Below are 22794 nucleotides of genomic sequence, written 5' to 3' on the forward strand. Positions count from 1 at the left end.
CTTATCCAGGGTATATCTTCCTTTATCTAAACCTTTTTGGGCCTTTTATCTTTCTCTTTTTGGTTTCAAACTCTCTTGAGCATATCTCTTGATAGGGCATAGTGATGTGAATATTCTTGGCCTAGGGAATAAGCTCTAGGCAATCTTGATAGCACTGAAGCTTGACATAAAACTCATCTTTTTTTTTTAGACGGAGTCTCGATCTGTCACCTAGGCTGGAGTGCAGTGGCACGATCTCAGTTCACTGCAACCTCCTCCTTCCGGGTTCAAGCAATTCTCTGCCTCAGCCTCCTGAGTAGCTGGGATTACAGGCAGCCGCCACCGCGTCTGGCTAATTTTTGTATTTTTAGTAGAGACCGGGTTTCACCATCTTGGCCAGGCTGGTCTTGAACTCCTGACGTAGTAATCCACCCGCCTCGGCCTCCCAAAGTGCTGGGATTACAGGCGTGAGCCACTGCACGCAGACAAAATTCATCATTTTTATACTCAGTGAGTATAGTCGCTAAACTCTGTGCACTGAAGTGCTCTGTGTGTTTTCTCAGCTCCCAGCAATGATGCAGCTCACCTAGCTGCCAGCAAATACTTGATGAATGATAGTATCCTAGTGTTCCATAAATATCAAGTACCTGGAATGTACAGCTTGGAAAAGACAGTGCTCAAACTCTGGTTGCCTCCTCTAAACAGGTTAGGCTCTTCACAATCTTATTTATTCCACAGCAAAAACAAAAGCCCGTGGTTTTCTTCCCCTAATTTATGAGAGACAGGCAGAGACTGAAGGGCAGAAGGGGCTTCTGCAAAGTGTGCCCTCACTGTGTTCTCAAACACTGGCTAGGAAACACTGATTATCAGACCCAGAGCCAGGGGCCCTCAAGAGGTCAAAGGGAGAGAAGGGGGCTATTTGTTAGACTGGAGAGACCAGCCAGAATGGGTTATCTAGGAAAAAGATTCTAGCAATGGTACAGTGTCATGCCCTGGAAACAAAACAAAGCAAAACAAAATAAAACAAAGCAAAACACCTCTGTTTATTATTCTATATATTCAGATATTTTAGAGGAAGATAAACTAGACTTAAAATGATAGAATTTTGGAGTTGGAAGCAGACATTAGTCCAAACTTACTTTGCTGATGAGAAAATGAGACCCAGAGATTTGTCTTACATCATAAAAATCGAGTTAGTTGATGGAGCCGGGCCTGTACCCAGGATCTTTAGACTCTCAATGCTTTCTTAGCTGCGTCCCAGACATTTGCAGATACAAATCAGAAGGAGGGTGGCCTGGTCATAGCTTACGTGCTACAGAGAGTGCAACAGAAAGTGCTTTGTAAACTGTACCACCACAAAAATGAAAGGTATTATTACTGAAGGTTAATTGTTCTGAACACACTTGCTTATTTGATTACCTACTTGAAAGAGAAATTTGAAATTGCCTGCTCTGTTTCCTCAATATCTGAATTGACAAGAAGAAAAAGAGCAAAATAGAATCCAGAGATACACTTAGAACAACATTAAGACTTCTACCCACTGCTTCAAAACAACCTTTCCCAACTCTCTTGGAAACCAGCCACATTTCTCTCAGGGTTCCAGCCAGCCCCTACTCTGACCAGAGTGGCAGTTAATGGGCAGTAGGCACCAAAGGGCTGGAGGAAAGAAGAAACCAGGGAGGTGGTGAACACTCAGATTGGCCCTGAGAGGTATGAACAAAAAATTCACTATTGAGTGTATTACAACACTTATTAAAACATTTCTTAGCACCTCCCTGTTTTCCTGAGAGAGCCATCTACTGTCAGGCGCCCCCTCCACTAAGTAGTCTACTGTGATAACGGCTGCCTGGGGATTACTTTCTGGTTCTGCTCAGGAGGCCAGATCGGTAAGGGACAGATAATGATGGTATCACTTACTCTGAGGCTTTCATTTCTGCATCTAAAAGCCCGTTACAACTATTAAGGCTCTTCCTACAACTCTCTTGGCTCTCTTCTCTAGCTAAGGAAATAGAAGCCACTTCTAAACCAAAACCAGGTGAGTATCTTCTGCCCCCCAGCCTCCCCAAATGCCAGGGTCTTATAGCACTCTGGAAGATCAGCATCATCAAATCAGTGCATGACAGCTTGAAGCCATATCAGAGATGTAAATAAAAGATGTGGGGTTTACAATGTCTATGGACACTTTACCTGGCAAGCACTTAGGGAAATCATTTAAGGTGATATGGCTTGTGCACAGCAGAACTGGGATATAAATCTTGGCAGACAGTTTTTATAATTATTCTGTTTTATACATGAAGAAACAGAGGCTCAGTTCCAGAACTGGACATCAACCTAGGCTGTCTGACTCCAGAGCACATAGCTCTGATCTCCACTATACCTTACTGGGCTACACTGTCACAGTAGGAGGCAGCTCCTGGAGTGCTTTTGGAGAAGGTGGGAGAGGGCTGGGAGGCATGTGTGCTGTGGGTACATGTGTTATCACTAGCCCTGACAATTTTTCTGTATTTTTTTTTCCCAGGGGAGAAGATAAAGCACAGAGAAATCAGACCCTAGTTCTTATAACCTAACCCAGTGTGGCTTCTCCAGAGAAAAACTCTGCAAATCCATAGCTTCCTCCTCCTCCTCTCCCAGCCTCTGCTGAGTGAAAGCACAGCTGAGCTCTGGTAACACCAGGGGACTCAGGATCCCCCTACCCCCAGCTTCTTGAAGCTCCTCTCTCCCTGCTCATTTCCAAGAAGTGTTGAAGAAACCGTAAGTCTGAACCCAGTTATCTGTCCATCATTGTTTGGATTGCTGTTGTTCAATCAGTGTGAAAATGCCCCGCTATCAGGGGTTCAGGAAGTTGAGAGGTGTGGGCGCCCGACTGTGCCTGCTCCACGAACTCAAGCAGTTGGCTATTGTGGTCCCACTACCAGGTCAGTTCAGTCCAGCAGCTGATAGCAAACCACATTGATTAACCTGCTTGGCTGACCTAACTGGCTTGGTCAGTTACGTCCAGGCACAGAACACCACTACAGCATTTCTGAAAGATTAGTGCTTTTAAGTATGAAGGAGAGGGCCCTAGAGTTATGGAAACTGTTCTGAGAATAGACTCACTTACAGAGTAGACTCATTTATGCAGTAGGATAGCCCGATTCACTGATCCTTATTCACTTGAAATCCAAAGACAGAACTGTCTTCGTTCAGTTTGGAGGTTGTAGGAATACCTTCTAAATCTTGATTTGCAGCAAGCTTCTTCCATTGTATATCCACCTCGGTGGCATCCCGCCCCACAAACTCAACAGGTCCAAACTGAACTTATCCTCGTGCACCCCCAAGGCCCCAGTCTTTCTCCTGTATCCTACCTTCAAATGTGGCATCATCAGCCACTCTGCCACCTAAGCCAGAAAGTGGGCCATTGGTCTGCAGTCCACCTTCTCTCATTGAATCAATTGCCAAGTCTCACCAGTGGGCTTTCAGTTCGACCTCTCTTTTCCATCTCTTCCGTTGCTACCTCAGGCAGACCCTCAGCAAATTGCTGGAGTAAAGCCAGAATGGGTGTTATAGCACCCAGAACAGTGTGGTGAATGAGCACCTAGAGCCGGAATGGTGGATTTGAATCCCACTCAGTATTCATCAGCTGTGTGATAAGGATTTGGGTTTCAGTTTTTTCATCTGTACAATGAGAGTAATAAAATTACCTCCCTCTCTGGGTTGTTGTGAGAATTAAATAAAGTTAATATACTTAAACACAATAGAGTTTTCCATACATTGTGAGTGTTAGCGATTACTATTATTATTATTATTATTATTATTATTTTCTTATTTGGAGACAGGGTCTCGCTCTGTCATCCAGGCTGGAGTGCAATGGCATGAACATGGCTCACTGCAGCCTCAACCTCCTGGGCTTAAGTGATCCTCCTCCCACTTCAGCCCCCCAAGTAGCTGGGACTACAGACATGTACCACTACACCCGGATACTTTTTAAAAAAATGTTTTTGGAGAGATGAGAACTTACTATGTTACCCAGATTGATCTTGAACTCCTGGCTCAAGTGATCCTCCCTCCACTGAATTTTAGTGCAATTTAAATTCATTGCCAGAGTATTAGAGAACAGAGGGAAATGCTTTATAAAAATTTAGCCAGGATGATTTCTTTCCGAGAAGTCACCGATTTCTTTCAAATCCATATAAAGGACAACTCAAATGTAAACTCTGTGAGTGTGTGTGTGTGTGTGTGTGTGTGTGAGATCAATATCAGAGAAAGGAGAACTCAAATGTAAACTGTGCAAGAAGAACTGTGCAAGGAGACCATCAAAAAAGGAGAACTCAAATGTAAACTCTGTGTGTGTGCGTGCGTGTGTGTGTGCGTGCGCGCCAAGACCAACATCAGAGAAAGCTGCTAGTTTACTGTGTTTGTGAATGCCTTCAGGTAAAACTACCACTCAATTCTATGCATTCCTATTTATAAATATCCCCCAACCTTGCAGCTGATCTTATGACCCATTTCTTTATATTGTTTGGCCTGAGATTTCATTCTTATTGTGCAATTCATTCCCTAGCCATGGAAAGAGTCAGTGTTCTGTGACTTGAACATGACAAAGGACTTTTCCTTTCTTTCAGCTAGATGTCTGAGGTCACTCTAACACAACTTACCACAGTCTGAAGGGAGAAATTTCTTTCTGGAGGAAGAAAGACAATAACCACTCTTCCCAGTGTGGTTTTTGTCAGACGGATGTCCACGACAGCCCTGGCAGACCATTATCTAATGCTTTCATGATGGGCCCTCTAAGGGATGTGGAGCTTGGCACTGTGTTCTCTCGGATTGCTAACCGCTCTTGTTACATGAGCTTTTGTCATGGCATGGCACATTCAGACTTTGACATTGCTTAGAAATGACAGTAGAAATGACATAAAATTGTACAAATGGTTCTATGCTTATGCTTGTAGATGAATTGATATCAAAATATTTATAATTTTCTGCTTTATTTTGAATATATGGATTCACATGTCTTTATCATAATATTTTTCTAGTTTCCACTTCTACACATTAAATCATATACATTTTATTTCAAAAAGGCAAAACAAAACAGTCTAAACAAAAGATTCAACCCAGTACATAGGTTTTCCCAGTGATTTTTTTTTTTTTTTTTTTTTTTTTTTTTACTAAAAGCAATAAAAACCTAGGAATTTGAAAACTAGGTAATAACTATAGCTCTTCTCATCTCTCATCTTGGGGGAAAATAATTATCTCCTTCTTCCTTGCTAGCATCTTTCTTGTTTTTTCTTATGCTACAGCAAATAAATTAAGAGTTGGTGTACAGACACATTCTTTTCCTATCTCTTAGGACTGGTAGACATGGAACCCAGTGACAAGCTAAATAGAGCCTTTATATCCACTGGGTTCTTGATGGAAGACACACTAACAGATAACTGAAGGGTTCTTCCTTCTCTCCTAAATCTGTTTGCTCCTAAGTTGTCTATTTGCTATTCCAAGTCTTTGATGTAGACTCAGTGGTCTCTTTGACTGTCAATGAGCTCTTTTTATGTGTTTCTTTGTTAGTGCCTTCTTCTTGCTGCTTCTGCCTCCTCAGTTTCCATTAGTAAAGCCAACCATGAGGGCACCCGGCCAACTTATCTACCCTAGCTCAGCCAACTCTTATTGCAATTCTCACAAATCTTAGGAAAGCCCTCACTGGGTGAGGAATGATCCCAGAACTCCTAGAGAAAAACAGACTAGGGATGATCCCAGAACTCCTAGAGAAAAACACTACGGATGATCCCAGAACTCCTAGAGAAAAACGGACTTTTAAATCCTGGCATTATCTTCTTTTTATTAGAGATGTTATTGCTTTGTACTAATGACTTAGGAACTTCCTTCTCCATCAATCTGTCTTCCATGTTCAAGTTTTATGAATTTCCATTCCACTATTCTTGAATGGAAACATTTCTGTCTTAGAAATTCAACTCTTCTGGTGTTTACAACACCATTTTGAATGGTGTTTCTCCATCTTTTTCAAATATACTCCAGTATTACTGAGCTCTATTTATTATACGTATAGGATCATGAATTATAAATGAGTATTTGTTAAATGAATGAGAAAGAAGTGGCTTAATGGTCTATAGGAGAACTGTAAGTTTTCTTTTGAGGTAACTGGGTAAATCATGCAGTTAAATGACAATGCTGTGTGAATGCATCTAGCACTGCCAGCTAACTGGCCTTCATCAACTCATGAGGGTATTTCTCTTCCTGGCATCTCTTAAAAGATGTCAACTAGCAGCAGAGCAGAGGAAGAATAGAGTGGTTAAGAGAATGGCCTCCGGTGCTAGACTGAATTTGACTTCCAGCTCTAGAGTTCACTAGTGTTGTCACTTTGGGCAAATTGCTTGATCTCTCCACAGTCAGTTTCATCTACAAAATGAGGAAGATCATAGTAATCATACCTTCTCACTCGCTTCATAGGCTTGTTTGAGGATTAAGTGAGCTAATATAAACAAAACTCCTACAGAGTAGCTGGAATAGTACTATATAAATGTTTGCAATTATTATTATGCAGCTATTGCTTGGCTTGGCAATGACTTTGATTCAGAGTGAAAAATGAGGCAAGCAGACTGTATTTTGCATTGACTTCCAGGACAATGATGTGGGACTGAAATATTTCACCCAGGAATATATTCAAGCCTGGAAACCTACTGTGGAAAGCCATTACTTCTCTGGGTCAGTTAGGACATGTTCTCTTTGAATATCTCTAAATTAATTGAACCATCATTAATCACCAGTGATTACTAATGGAAGACAATGATGTTAAAATGGGATGTATCTAAAATCTTGTGACAAACTCTCCTGCTATACTTCATTTGTCTACAATTTAAAAATTCAATTTTCTTGAAAAAAGTTATATTTACACACTACAGAATTTTCTTAATCTTTATTAAATCATTACCTCTTTAAAGTTGATGGAAATCTTGGCAAACTCCAAAGTAGAGATTAAAACGGTACTGAATGCCTGTTTTTTGGTGGCAAATTGGTAGGTTAAGTTAGAATATTTTTACAACCTGGCATTGGCGTATATGTTTGTCAATCTAAGGATTTCTGTATTGGTTTGGTCAAAAATTCCAAATAAGTAGGTTTTTTCAGCTATATTTTAAAGTAGGATCAATGTCACCCATAAGTAATAAACTATAACTTTTAAGATCAATAAACAAAACAAAACAATAATATTTTATTAGTACAGATTGCTGTCAATCCTGCTAAATTAGTAAGAGATGGAAATGATTCAAAAAAAGGTATAGCTGGTTATGGCAGGCTCTGCAAAGCAATGAATGAAAGAGATCTGTGTTAACACTTTCCCCAATCTACCTTTCCCAGTTGCTGGGTGAGAGAGTGCAAACACATAAAAGATTCGGTCTGTGTGTCTAAGCGTTGATACTCAGCTTCAAGTCAGCACCAGTTAGAATATAATTACTATTTGGAACCAACATGTCATTTTAGGTGTACTAATTGTATAAATTAGTTTTAAGTGCAACTGACATTGTATATAATTACATTTTGGCCAAATCTAGCATGCTTGCTTTGTCATGCCTCATGATTAAATGATCACTTCCTTATCCTTACATGAAATGGGAAAATATTTTATTTATTTTTCTTCCTCACACAATTGATTTGCATAATGCCTAATGATGCCTAATGATGTGTTTACTATATATTGCTCCAAACATGCCAAAACAGTCATTTTTATGGAGAAAAATCATCAAGTTCAGAGGAAAGCCTAGGCTATCATTTTGATACCTACAACTAGTTCATCTGATAATATTCCCCGGGCAGCCAGATGCCCCAGAGAAACAAGATACAGGTTTTTTTGTTTTTAATCAAATGACTCACCAACAATGACAGCGGTGACTGTGAGCAGCACAAAAGCATTCCGAAACAGGTAACTTTTAACATCCTCCTTTGTAATGTTCTGCACTTTCTTCTTGGCCAAAAGTGTGCGTTTACGGACTCCCTGCTGGAATCTCTCCATCCTGCCCCCCATCTTGGGCTCTTCTCCATTGCTTTTAGTCATATTTTACTTTTCTAGGAGGGCCTCTTCTTTGCACTTCAGTGTCTGGGAATCACCCACAGAAAGCCAAACCTCCTCTTTGGTATTAGAAAACAGAACTAGAATGGGAGAAAAAGAGACATGAGTTATAGCCTCCAAGGGTGAGAAATCAGTGCTGCTCCACACCAGGCAAGCTCTTGGCAAATTGCATAATCTCAGCAGGAATCAAGGACTGGAGAGCCACAATACCAGACTTCAAGGTTGCAGTGTGCATATTTTAGTGGACCATGTGTGAGAAATGTGCATAAATTCGGAATATATTCTATTTTCTTTTTAAAAATCCATCCTTCCCCTTCCAATGAGGCTATAAAAGGGTTCTTCAGAGCTAGATCTGACTGAGAACCCCTATTCCCACCCTCCCCCGCAGAACCCAGCTGATGCCTTGCACAACGTACACACTCAGTAAATGTCCAATTGAACTCAATGCACAGAAAGTACTCAATCATTACTTGACAAATTATGCTGTATACATGGTTGAAAGCATAACCAGGTCAATAAAAATAATTAAGATATTGATAGGTGGGAGTTGTCTCTGTTACATGCAGTAAAGTAACCAACTATTTTCTTCATTAAGAAAAAAATATAATAATATCTACTAGTAAATATGGTCATAAAAAGAACACAAGTGCCCACAGTACATGGGAAATACATGTGACTATTTTACAGGGTAATTTTTCATTTTTTTTCCATGAAATAAGCAAAGTGCTCTGGGCACATCTATAAATCATCTGAAATCACAATTCAGCTTCGTTTTTATCACAAGTAGAAGTATGAAGTAGTGTTTTTCTTTGTGACACACATGCTGGAGTCTTCCGAGGAAACTATCGCTGACTTTTTAGCATTTAAAAATTTGGGATTTCTAGAACAGATGAGATGAAACCAATTTTCATTCCAAACATTACAGCTTGTGGTTTCTGGTTTCTTTAAAGCACTCACGCTATTTAACAACATTTCAGTAAATCTCTTTCCTGGTGGAAATCAGCTGTTCTGAAAAATCAAGGGATTCCTCCTGGTGCTTTACAGGAGCTCTAATCCATAGCCCTTCCCATAATCAATCCGAGTGAAAACCAGCCGTACCATGGATGTGTATCGCTGCCAACGCAAGCAGCCAGCGTGTGCGCCTGTGGGGGAGGTAACTGGAAACCAAAGGACTCCTCGCAAATGACTTCTCGCAATCCCAGTGCAGGAAAAAAAAAGACTTGTCTTAACAGTTTGCCTTTTAAATAAAATTGCAAGTTGGGGTCAGTGATACTAAGACTTCTAATTTGTTTAAGACTTCACACTGGATTAAATGCTTAGGGAGAAGTGAAGACCGGGAAATAGGAGAGACCAGATTTTTTTTTTTTTATACTAATAGCTCTGATTCCTCTTACCAGTCACTTTTAAGCAGATCCGCTCAACCTTGATCCTTTTCTAGATCTCGCGCCACAATCTGCCCCCAATCCACCCCGAATGACTCAACTCCGAATTAACAGCGGACCCGGCATAAACAGACACCACACTCTCACGACGTGAGATGACTAACATGGACTTTATCTACCAAAATGGCTAGCCTTGATTCAGGCTACTCCTCTGCTTGGAAGGCAAAATACATCGGCAGAGAAGTGAAAGGAGAAATTAAACCCAGCAGGAACACAGAATGTGACACTTACCTTTTCTGATTTTGTAAGGGGTGGAAGATATCAAGCAGTAACGAGGTGAATTCCCCAGCAGGTACAACGGAGCAACAATCCGCAGCGCGCGTAAGCAGGCAGGCTAGCCCTGACAGTGTGCATGTGCTCTGAAACTGCAAGTTACTATCAGGGCAACTTAAGAAAAGGGGAGGAGTCTGTGCCCGGGAAAGGAGGAGTGGGGAATGGAAACCGCACAGGGAGGAGGGGAAACCCCGAGGTTTCTGGAATATTGATTAATCTTGGCACACCAGAAGCAGGCTTGCTGGCTTTGTTTTGCTCCTTAGACCACTTTCACGCTTTGTCAGTTCACTGTCATTAGAAATGCAAAACCGGGACTAGGAAGAATTGAAAAATAAAGCGCACACAATCGGAAAGCTGAAAGTCTTGATTAGAACGTTTCAAAGACTTTTCTAAGGCTAAATTTAATTACCTCACATTATTGCATGTTTCCTCCCCTTCAGGGAAGACGAGGGTGTGCTCTTTAGCCTGGTTGTACAACTGTTACGAGAAAGTTCCTTTTTCGAACCGGGGAATTAACTGACGTTTCTTGGGAAGACCCTGAATGCAGACAAGTATGTAGAAAAAAAAAATAATGCTTACTACGATTCTCTAAATTTGTCTAAAGTTAGGGACATGACTCTATTTCAGCAGTTTAAACTTCAAAACTTCATTATAACAAACCTAATTTAGCTCACACTGCCTGTGTTGCAAAGACGGAAAAGGTAGCAAATGTAAAGAGACTGGAATTTTTGCCAAACTAGAAAATGAAAAGCATTTTAAGACCAACAGTGCAAAGCACACTTGAGATTTGGTGATTCAAAAGATAGGTTGCTGTTCAGATGTCTCCATTTTAAAGGATGCTAAATGTTCTCCCTACCACACACAACATTTTTAGAGCTAAAAAATTCTCATTGCCTTGAGAAGGTAACTTGCGCTTCTAGTCCACTTTTCTTAAAAGAAAAATAAATTGTGAAAATAGATATTAGAAAATTAAAAAAAATTTTTTTTGAGGTGACTTATTCCCAAAACTTAAATCTTCTTTAGCAGGAAGAAAATGGCTCATTAGAAACAAAAATTTATACCAGAATCACAGCCTGAGGTTTGAATTCTTGTTCACTGAATTTAATATTCCCCATGCAAAATATGCTCAATTCTTGGTCTATTATTCAACAAGAAAGTATGTCTTTTTTCCCCTCAATACAAATCTCTGGAGATCATAAAGAAATATCTCCTTTCACCCTCAACTGTATGTCTTTTTAAACAGCTACTGGTTGGAAAGCAATGGTGAATCATGTCAATGCTTTAAAATTACAAATCAGCAGCAATTGTAACAGCTTTCTAACATGCTATCATTTTGAGAACTTACTGAAAGTACATGCTTTTGACATTCCCAGCCCTCAGTGACCCTTCCCTTCCTCTGATCTCCTAGGTCACTGAGCATCTATACTACATTGTTTAACACTTAATTATACCATGTTTTGTACTGCATCCTTCTTTTTAAGCTCATGTTAAGTTTTGGTTTCTCAACTAAATTATAAGTTCTTTGAGGGCAAGAACTTGTCTTATACCTAATACAGAGTCAATATTAAGTAACTCTTTTTAAGTGGGTGGAATAATATTAGGATGTGAAACAAAACGCTTTTCAATCTTTTGTGTTAAAACACAATTACTAGTTTTTACATTGGTGCCTCTGGCTTAGGTGCATGGAGCCATTTCTCAATGCCATGACTACTTTTAAAAGCATTTATTTACTATACCAGGTCCTATCTGAGCCATGAGTTTAGGATTAATTTGCACACCCCCCCCCCCCCGCTTTTTTTTTTTTTGGTGGAAATGACTTTGACTTGTATTGCAAGGGAACTTGAAAGAGAAATCTGATTTTAAATGGGGTTTCAAGCCCAGTGGCATTTCCATTTTTTGTTTTTATTTTTGTTAATAGGCAAGAAAAAGGGCTGGAAAACCACACTTTGGTTAGCATAGAGATGGGAAGACCCTGGTGCCCTTTCTTTTTTACTTTTTTTTTCCTCTCTAATCCCTAAAGCTTGGTTAAAAACCATTTCATTATTTCAGTTTGTGTAGACATTATGGGAGTCTGGTATTCTGTTGAGAAGGGAAGTAATTCACCACTGAAAGTTTTGTTGGCTGTAATAAAACCTAATGAGAAAATGAGATGCAAAGAGTCTCAGTTCAGAGTTCATCCAATTTTAGTCTGGAGGGAAACATTGGGAATTACTTCTTTAAGCACCACTTTCTCTTTCTGGAAAGCTATAGCAAAAGTCATGCCTGGGGGCCTCCTGGGTTTCCTCAACGCGTATTTCTACCTTTTCCCCTCTACTTTATAGTTAAGTCCCTTGAGCTTTAAAACATCTTTTTTTTTTCCTTCTAGAAACACTAAATAAATGAAAGATCAAGAAATTATGAACAAGTCTCTGTATGCTGTATTTCATTTAAAGCTACTCAGGGTGGGAGACACAGAAGCTGGGGGATCATATTAATGTTAGTATTATCAAATGAAAAAAACACAAACACCAGCAGCAAATGCTGTTCCTGCTGAAAAAATCTGTCAAGGTCTTTCTGTGAACATTGTGTGATTAAGTATGTTATCGGTAAATTCTTTCTTTGGGAAAAAAATGTCAGTATAACAAGAAATAACCAAATCCAACCTGTCCTGAAAAGGAGCATTTATTGGTTTGAAGAACAAGAGATTATGGTAATAAGCACGTGCTGATCTTAGCATGGTACAGGCCAGTCAAACTTCACCATTCAAAATTAGGAAATTTTGGTTAATTGGATTTTTTTTTGAGCAACAAAATGGATTAGAAAACCTTTTAATCTTTTTTCAATATTTTCCAAGTTGATTTTTAATTTAATGATGGTTTTAAAATCATTCCTTGTTTAAATAGCTTGCATTTTAGGATCATCATGAATGTCAATTCTCCTCCTAGAATTTGGAAATTGTAGAATGCTAAGACAATGAACAGGACCTGACTTAACCCCAGAGTGTAACAGTGGATGTGTTAGAGGCAGTAGGTGTAGAAGAACTTGTGGTAGTTGTCTTCCATTTTGTCTTGATCTTTTTTTCTTCTTAAATATGAATGTAAAAAGCAGAACAACAAAAAAACCTGTGGTGAAGTCTGGTTAGTTGAATTTTTAAATAACTAGGTTTTATTTTAAAGTTATAGTCATATGAAGCCTAAAAACATCCAACTACAGAGAGGTGAACTAAAATTAACTTTATCACATTCATTTATTCTTTCAACAAATATTGAGAAACCACTGTGTTCCAAATACCAGTTTCTTTCCTCAAGGAGTCCATAAACGCATCGTAATTATTAAGCAGTGGGCCAGGACAGGGCCCAACAGAAGGTTATGAGATCGCTGTGTGCTGAGGCCTATTTACCAGTTAGTATGTCAAAAAGACTGGTAGCAACTTAAGGGAAGGGGCCGTGCCTGGATCCACATTGTGTACACTGTTTCTAGCAGGTGCCTGCCCATAGCAGCCATCGTGTGGCATGGCAGGGAGCCAGTAGCGGTTCCTGCTGGAGAACAGGCCAGTAGGGGCCGAATTTACAACTTGAACTCCACTCCTAGTCAATGGGGAGCCAGCCACAGGATTTAAGCAGGGAAGTAATTTTCGTTTTAGGTAAAATGCAAAGCCTTGAAGTGACTAAGACTTGGGTTAGGAAGTCAAGGGGCAGGAGGAGCATTTACAAACTAGGTGAGTTCGCATTCACACTGAAAAATACTGACCATTTGAGAATATCAAGGCCCTTGAAGGGGTCGGCTGACACTGAGCCAAGGCTGCCTCCTGTAGGTGGAGTGTGCACTCTCCAGCCCACTTGTCCTGCTCACTTCACTCAAGTTAGTTATCAGCATGTGGCTCTAGCAAGTTCTTCTGTTTTGACCTCTGATGGGGTTTCAGAAGAGGACTGAGCAAGGGCAGAAGCCTAGGGAACACCAACACAAAGGTGAAGACCAGCAAGAGGAACCCCCCCACATAGATTCCCACGTGGCAAGAAATTACACCAACTGTTATTTTTCTCACAAGTGAGCCAACAGGTGGACATAATGATGCCTTAAAAAACAACATGTTTTCTCCATTCTAAAGCTAAAGAGGGTCTGCTTTTTAATGAAGGCTTCACACATGTTATTGTTATCAATTATTATTTATATTGAAAAGTGACATTTTCCCCAGTTGCTCAACATGAGTCAAGACTTTGTAGAACCAAGAATATCAGTTTAGCTGGAAAAGATTTTGTAGGTTGATTGGAATTGAAGCCTTCAGCAGACATGTTTACAGGGCTTTATAGTTTTTTAAGTACTTCTACACACATTATCTAATTTAATCTTCGTGATAATACTTTGAGGTCTATTCTACTCTATTATTACTGGTCCTGTAGACCCAGATGTTGGAGATCAGTAGGGATTGAGTAATATGCTGGGGATTATAGTCAGCGCTAAGACAAGAGTTCTTCATGTTGATTTCTCATCTTTTCCCAAAAGAAGCCCCCAGGAGTTTTTTTAAAGACAGATAGAAAAGAAAGGAAAGAACATTAAAAGGAAGGCCTACAATCTGTTATTTCTTCTGGGGAGTCAACTCTAATCTCCTCCCACTCCCCAAATCCAACGGGCTTGGTTGCCTTTCCTATGTGCTCCCAAGGCCCCCTGGGTTTAAATCTCCAGAGTCATTACCACTTTGTGCTGCAATTCTCCCTGTCTAGACTGCAGGGTCTTTGAGGGCAGGGCCTGTATGGTTAACTACTGCATACTTAGGAACCAGAACGGAAGGTGCTCAGAAAAGAGTTGCTGCACCAATAAACAGATGCAACACAGTCACAAACACAAGAGGGTTCATCAGTCCATTTCCAATTCTAAGACTTGGAGAAAGGAAGTCAGTAAACATCAAACTTAAAAGGAAAAAAAAAGCCAATGAGTTCCTTCTTCAATCATTACAATGTAAAATAGATCCAAGTGTGGCTGCTCTAATTGAATGGGGGGTGGGTGGGATTCAGAGCCTACCTCAGTGTCCCCCTTTTCTTGCCCCCAGGTAGCTCCCTGGGTGAGGCACCTCCTTAATGTGTGGATTCTACACATCACAGTTGGGAAGCGAGGATGAATGAGGAAGTCAAGTCAGTTTGTGCCATAATTCCTTAGTGCCAAGTTCAGGTTTCAAACCTGGATCTCTGGGCTCCTGGTCCCATTATGTGTGCAGTCACTAAGCCACATGCTCTCCTTTCCCAGTTCTGAATGTCATCCGTAAAAGTAGGTTAGACTAGATTGTTTTTCTCAAATCGCTTTCCTGATTCTAAATCATGTCATGCCAATAACGGGCTTGCCATATCCACTTTGGTCTGTTTAGTTAAGGACACAAATTTTTATATACACTCAGTGATTAATGGCTTCTCATTAGGATTTCCCTGCCACAAATTAAACACAAACATAATACAGTCACCAAAGGAAGCTTATTGAGGGGCATGGGTTTTATGAAGCACAGTGATGACATGAATCTTTTATAACTGTTTGCTGGTATAGAATCATAATTACAGCAATCAAGACAGATACACATCTTTTGTAAGGAAAAAAGTAATTATAATTTAAAAGCACACAGCTCAAAGTTGCCATCACAGAAACGACTATTATAGCAACTATTTCGCATTTGGACATTTTTTTGGCAGGAGGTCTGGGTATTGTTTATTGTAAGTCAGAAACAGGCACTGAGAAAATATGCAAATTTTTAAAGCAACAGAAAATGCAGTTTTGGGTTGAGAAAACAGGGTGAACGGTGGAAACTGGGCCTTGAGCACAAATCAACCTTAGTGGCTGAAATAACTTTTGGACATTGGATGCAATCATAGTAATCTGGGGGTAAGGTTAGAATAAAGTTAGTTTAAGCGTTAAAACATACATTCAAGATTTGGGCTGTGCTCCTGAGTCAAATTCTATCTTCTGTGAATGTCGTGCCTATGGATTGATTCTAAGCTGAAAGACCAGGGAAGAAAGCCTTCAGAATGCTTAACAATCCCCTTTTCCTTGGCCAGGCAGGGAATTCCCATTGCCTTATGAGGCAGTTCATTTTTGAGTCATAGAAGAAGCAAATGCAAGCCTCCTTCCTCATCCCACTGCCTCCCCAGGAAGGATGGATCACACTTGCTTGAAATAGAATTAACACAGGATGACTAGTTGACTCCTACCCCAGGCCTCAGTTGTGTGCTGACATGCAGTAGATTTTTCAAAATCGCTTAATAATCACCAGGTGAAATCAGGATAGGTCATGTGACATTAGAGAAAAATGCATGGAGACTGGGGGTCAGGAGACCTGACTGGTGCAAGGTTGGGCAAATACAGTATTGTAGGAGGTCCTCTCCTCCAAACTGAAGAGTGAGGTGAGGTCTGGGTTTCAATTTTTTTTTAACCCTTTGTTCCAATCAAATCTCATGATGAAACAAGAAACATGACACATCAGCTATAAACCTGAAGAGTTGGGAGGCAGAGCCACTGATTCACCCTTCCTCTAGCTTCCCCTCCTCCTCTCTCTTCCCTAACCCCAACCACCAGCATCTGGACCCTGAGCGTATTCCAAGTTATTGGGGCAAGATTTGGAAATGACTGGATTGGGTAACTCAAAGTACTCAAATTCTAAGAATGAAATTCCCATAAACTGGAATAACCTCTGGGGGAAAAACGAAAAGCATGAGTTAAACTCTAAGAACTCCACAGTATTCATGATACCTCAATTAATAAATAGTGGTGCATGCCTGTAATCCTAGCTACTCGGGAGGCTGAAGCAGGAGAATTGCTTCAACCCAGGAGTCGGAGGTTGCAGTGAGCCTAGATAGCGCCACTGCACTCCATCCAGCCTGGGTGACAAGAGCGAAACTCCGTCTCAAATAAATAAATAAATAAATCTTCTTCAAAACATGGCTTGTTTTAAAAGTTCAACCACAGCAGCACTTTGAGAGGCCTAAGCGGGTGGATCACAAGGTCAGGAGTACGAGACCAGCCTGACCAACATGGCGAAACTCCGTCTCTACTAAAAATACAAAAATTAGCAGGCGTGGTGGCGCACACCTGTAGTCCCAGCTACTCAGGAGGCTGAGGCAGGAGAATCGCTTGAACCCTGGAGGCGGAGCTTGCAGTGAGCCAAAATAGCACCATTGCACTCCAGCCTGGGTGACAGAGTGAGACTCCGTCTCAAAAAAAAAAAAAAAAAAAAAAAAAGTTCAACCGTAGCTACGATGTGTAGGGGTTTCTGTCTCAGGTCTTAGGCCTATTCCTAGGGACGTAGGTGGCAATGAGACAGACTGAGTTGAAGAGAGCAGTCTTATTTTTTGTGCCTTGAGACCTAGCTAAGCCCCAGGACAAATGCGGGAAATAAAACTGCCAAATTTAATGGTTTACCCAAAGTTATCCAAGTAAATGGCAGAGTCCAGACCAGAGTCTAGAGTTGGCACTCCCAGTCCTAACCATTTTCAGAGAAACACATTGTCTTGTAGTACCAACTACATTCTGTGAAAGCCTGGAATGATAGTATTCATTTATGAGGGAGAGGTTTTCAAATTCTGTGTTATAGATCTGTGCTGCCCAATATGGTAATCACTAGCCACATGTAACCATTGAGCACTTGAATAGAGTTAGTAGGATTTGAGATGCGCTGTTTTATGTGTTATGTATACATTAGATTTTGAAAACTTAGTACCCCCAAAATGTAAAATATCTCATTAATACTTATATTGACTTCATGTTGTAATGGTAATATTTTGGATATATTGAGTTAAATAATATATATTGAAATTAATTTTGGTTGGGCACCATGGCTCACCCTTGTAATCCCAGCACTTTGGAAGGCCAAGGTTGGCGGATTGCTTGAGTGCAGGAGTTTGAGATCAGCCAGGGCAACAAGGCAAAACCCAGTCCCAGTCTCTATAAAAAATACAAAAATTAGCTGGGCATGATGGCGGACACCTATAGTCCCAACTACTTGGAAGCCTGAGATGGGAAGATCACTTGGGCCCGGGAGGTCAAGGCTGCAGAGAGCTGTGTTCGTGCCACTACACTCCAGCCAGGGCGACAAAGAAAAAAATTAATTTCACTTGCTTATTTTTGCTTATTTTAATGTAACTAGTAGAAAATTCTAAATATGTATATAACACATTATATTTCTATTGGTCAGCACTGTTAGAAACTGATTGCTCTTTATAGAAGAGTCTTTGGAAAAAGATAGAATTGGTAGGGCTCATGAATTCCTCTCTCCAGAGCAATCACTCTTAATTTATTTAAATAGATTAACATGTGGTAAGAATATTTTGGTTTCTGCACAGAAGTTTATGGCTAATGGTAATAGTAATAATAATAAAAGAGCCACCACTTATTAAGTCTTTTTGAAAAGACTTATGTGTCAGGCACCATGCCAAGTGTTTTATATTTGCCTCATTTACTTGTCACAACAATCCCATTGTTACTAAGTTTTATTATTCCCACTTTCCCAATGAAGGAATTGAGATTCTCAGAGAATTAGCAACTGCCAAGGTCAGGAGCTGGTTAAGTGGTTGGACCAAGATTCTACCCTAGTCCGCTTGCACTTAAAGCCTGGGAACTTAAGCGCTACACAATTCTGCTTTGCTGGGACTAACAGTCCGCATGAAAATACTACTCTCAGAATTCTACAGATTCCCACTATGTTTGAAGGCACTGGAGGGAAGGTGGGATACAGAAAGTGGGGCAAAATCGTGGCAGTCCTCAAGGATCTTACATTATGGTAGGGAAAACATGTGCAATGAAATACGTGTCAGAGGAAGACCTCATGAGAGAGATGAAAACATAAAATCCCTCAGCGGACAGGACAGACATGAATTCATTCCAGTTGTGGGGGAAAAGGGAGGGTTTCATGGAAGAGGCAGCATTTCAGAAAGAACTCTAAAGATGAGGAAGGTTTTTCTGCAGTTAGGAGTAGCTAGGGAGAGGCGTGCCAGGCGGAAGAAATGGCGGGAACAAGACAAGTCCTGTGAGGGGACCAGCAAGGGGGCCCAGACTGCTGTTTACCCACGGCAAGAGGTCAGAAAAAAGACTGAGGAGAGAGTTCCAAGTCAGGACAAGTTGAGGAGTGGGAACAAAGCTGAAACAAGATGTATCCCTTGCTTTCTTGACAAGGCAGTGACAGCATTTCTTGGGTTGAAGAGAAGTTTTTGGGCCGGGCGCGGTGGCTCACGCCTGTAATCCCAGCACTTTGGGAGGCCGAGGCGGGCAGATCACGAGGTCAGGAGATCGAGACCGTCCTGGCTAACATGGTGAAACCCCGTCTCTACTAAAAATACAAAAACTAACATGGTGAAACCCTGTCTCTACTAAAAATACAAAAACTAGCCGGGCGTGGCGGCGTGCGCCTGTCCCAGCTGCTGGGGAGGCTGAGGCAGGAGAATGGCGTGAACCCGGGAGGCGGAGCTTGCAGTGAGCCGAGATCGCACCACTGCACTCTAGCCTGGGCGACAGAGCAAGACTCCGTCTCAAAAAAAAAAAAAAAAAAAAAGAAAGGAAGAAGAAGTTTTCAGTGTGACTTTCGAAATCAAAAATAGGTTTATATTAATGCACTTTGGAGAATGCTAGTCTTTTTTCTAGTACCTGGCAGAACAAGCAGTAACACCAACCACAACAAAATCAGCCTGAAGACCTTCCAAGAATTACCCAATCTCCATGAGCCAAAAACAAAGCAAAACAAAACAAAACAACCAACCAAACAAACCAAAAAACCCAAACATCCAAATGTGACACAGATACCACGGGAGCAACCCCCAGGCGGCCAACATTCTTCCGTATTCCAAGATATCTATCAGCAGAAACAGGCCCCCATCCGTGCTCTGATTAAAACCCTGGTTTTTCTTCTCTTCCATTAGAGGAAGACCTGTCTTAAAGGGCAATAGATTCACCAAATCGTCACAATTGCTAACATTCACAAGGCAGAGAGACAAGACTAGAAGAAGCACCTGTCACCAGATGTAGAAGAGAGTGAATAATTTTATTAGGGAAACTCTTTTTAGATGTTTGCTGTTTTTCAAATGTAATATTTAAGATGGAACTCACCCCTCAAGCCCTGCACAGGGTAGCTGGAGTCTCCCCTTTCTAGAGAGCTACTTGGACTTGCACCTTTACTCCATTAAATCCCAAAGGATTCAGAGATTTTTTTCCCCCTAGTTCTGCTTTCAAAATCTTCCAGGAAGTTAGGACCATTACGTGAGGTCTATTGTTATGAAGAAGTTTAGTGATTAAAATGTAGTCCCTGTCTAATCCCAGCCTGGGGGTTTGCCTCTTGATTAAAATACGTGGGGGCGGAGTTAAGGAAAGGAGGCCTGCTGAGGGGTAAATTTACTTCAGGTTAACCCTGCTTTGCATCAGTCATTTCCTGCAAACTCATTACCATAGCCAGGCACTAGCAAATCCTACCTTTCCAAAACTGGCCCTTTTCAAGAGGCACTTACTGGTAATCCTGGAGCTTCCTCTCTGGCATTTCCTTTACCCACCATGAATGTCTGGTCTTCCCAATTCCTCATCACAGACAGAAAAAAATCATCACAAATCCACGAGTCCTCAAAGTCTGGAGCTTCTAGCTAGGCAGAATTCATTGGTTGCTTGTTGTCCATTTTGAAGTATTCTCTTGGGTCTTTTTGATGAGATTGCAATCTTTATTTGGAGATGTTGGGGCTTTATGGAAGAAAACCCTTCCTTCAGGTGTATCTTAACTCAAAAGGAGCTGCCTGGACATTTTAAAATGCCCATTGGCTGTATGAGTTGAAATCGATGTTGTGAGGATGAGAAAATGGAAAAGAACAAATAGGAGTGGGCAAGGGCACAGATGTTCTTCAGGGATACAGTGTCCGGCCAGAACTGGGATTTGAACCTCATTACAAAGTCAGTACAGACTAGAGCATGGCTTCTATCTGTTCTTCCTCTTATTTTTTAATTTTTTATTTGTTTATTTTTGTAGAGATGGGGGTCTTGCTTGTTGCCCAGGCTGGTCTCGAACTCCTGGACTCAAGTGATTCTCCCACCTTGGCCTCCCAAAGTGCTGAGCTTACAGGCAAGAGCCACCACACGGAGCCCTGGTTTTCCTCTTTTTTTTGAGACCAAGTTTCGCTCTTGTTGCCCAGGCTGGAGTGCAATGGCATGATCTCGGCTCACTGCAACCTCTGTCTCCTGGGTTCAAGAGATTCTCCTGCCTCAGTCTCCCAAGTAGCTGGGATTACAGGCGCACACCACCACACCCGGCTAATTTTATATTTTTAGTAGGGAAGGGTTTCACCATATTGGTCAGGCTGGTCTTCAAACACCCAACATCCGGTGATCTGCCCGCCTCGGCCTCCGAAAGTGCTGGGATTACAGGTGTGAGCCACCGCGCCTGGCCTCTTCCTCTTAAAGTTGATTTAACATTTCCAGATTCCTCAGCTCTACCCACATTGGACCCACAGATTTTGCTATCTTATTCTATTGCCCTTTCAGTCATTATATAGAGCTTGGACTTGTTAACAAGTTTAAATTAATTTTCTTTTCCTTTTAGATTTTTGAAGACTGAAGTCTTCAAAACATCTCTTTGCAAAAGTGTACAGAATATAGACTAAAATGTTAGTGTTGCCCTCCTTCCTCCACTGCTTTATACTCCCAGCCTTCACTCCACATTCAGCAGGCTAAAATGAGGTGGAGGACTGAAGGTTCAAGTTAGGTGCAGGGGAATGAAGAGCTCTGAATGCTCGTAGATCTCCAATGGAAATCTCTAGGTGGCAACAGCATTCTTGAGAGAGGTGAAGCTGGAGCTCTATATTTGGGACCTGTGGCACATACGGAATTTAAAACTCTGTGTAATCATGCCAAGGGAGCGTGACAATGAATGAAGATGGAGGAGAAGATTCAAAACCAAAATGGGGTGGAATAACTAAAAATTAAATGGCCGAAGTTGTTTTATTTAACATTATACATGCTAGTACAACAAACACGATTACAAAAGCTGGTATTATACCTAATCCAATTTCTATTCTATTATTCTGCCTCATTTTGTTAGCCAAATTTTTATATAAGATTTAATGACTCTAAAACCAAGGTTTTTGGCCTGAGTAGCTGTAGGAATGTAGTTGTAATTTACTGATTTGGGGAAGTCTGAGAACAGACTTGTGGGGTGTGGTCAGGGCAGGAAGTCAAAATTTGAGACAATCGAGGGGAGATGTTGAATAGACTGTTAGATATGAGAGAATGAATTCATGGGAGAGGTCTGGTTTGAGACTAGATTTGGTTTTATCCGCTATAGATAGTGTTCCTACGGGGTGTGAGTGTAGCTAGAGAACAGATAAAGGCCCTGGGCTCTCCAATGTCTAGAGGTGGAGAAGATATCGAGGAATTGGAAGGAAGATAATGAGATAAGGGAGGAAAAAGCAGAAGTCCTATCTAACATGCCAAATTATCTTAAAATTACAAGAACTGAAAACATCAAATAGTCTCAGAGTCTCCCCTAATTTGGCATAAGCAAAGAATACTATGTCTTTTATTTATTTTACCTCTGCATTTAAATCTCCCTAGGATTATAGATACATACCTGCTAAGAAAATAATTATGTCATCCAAACAATTTTCAGATGCTTTCCTAGAGGAATTTTTTGGAATTCTGTTTTCAGCTAGTCATGTTGCCCATTGCCTAGAGATTTTGGCTGGGTGTGACATATGAAGCTGGGCACACACGGCACTGCTTCTCACCTCCACGCTGCCATATGAAGAAAGGTGTTCTTTTCTTTCTCTCTGTTATGAATTTGAAGGCTTGAGGGCACGTAATTTAAGCAACCCCAGGGGGGCTATACCGCTTGATTGGACTTTTACATTTTACCCTTTGCATTTCTTTGTCTTTTGAGGTTATGCCAAGATCTTTCCCTGGAACACTGCCCATGGGGTTGGAGACACCCTACAAAGGTTCTGTGGATAGGCTCCAGGGGTCTGTGAACTTGAATGGGAAAAATATTTAGGTTATTTTCATTAACCTTTAGTTGAAATTCAGCAATTCCTTCAACTAATGGATGTAGGCAGAAAATTACATGAG

General features: G+C 40.9%; 1 protein-coding gene across 2 annotated transcripts in view; it reads right to left on the bottom strand.

Annotated features, from left to right (window-relative positions):
• The window catches only part of SLC1A3 (solute carrier family 1 member 3), an 81963-nt gene extending 71853 nt beyond the window's left edge, over positions 1–10110 (bottom strand). Inside the window, exons 1-3 of one of the 2 annotated variants that reach the window (XM_008956031.5) lie at positions 9709–9862; positions 9134–9221; positions 7840–8115 (exon numbers count right to left, since the gene is read on the bottom strand). In XM_008956031.5, the coding sequence (XP_008954279.1) occupies positions 7840–8020 (181 nt within the window). In that variant the 5' untranslated portion in view covers positions 8021–8115; positions 9134–9221; positions 9709–9862. Of the gene's footprint in view, positions 1–7839; positions 8116–9133; positions 9222–9708 lie in introns of both variants that reach the window. The other variant, XM_003806650.5, reaches the window with a different exon arrangement.
• Between the last annotated feature and the right edge of the window lie 12684 nt (positions 10111–22794).

Source organism: Pan paniscus, chromosome 4 (assembly GCF_029289425.2).
Source record: "Pan paniscus chromosome 4, NHGRI_mPanPan1-v2.0_pri, whole genome shotgun sequence".
Classification (NCBI taxonomy): domain Eukaryota; kingdom Metazoa; phylum Chordata; class Mammalia; order Primates; family Hominidae; genus Pan; species Pan paniscus.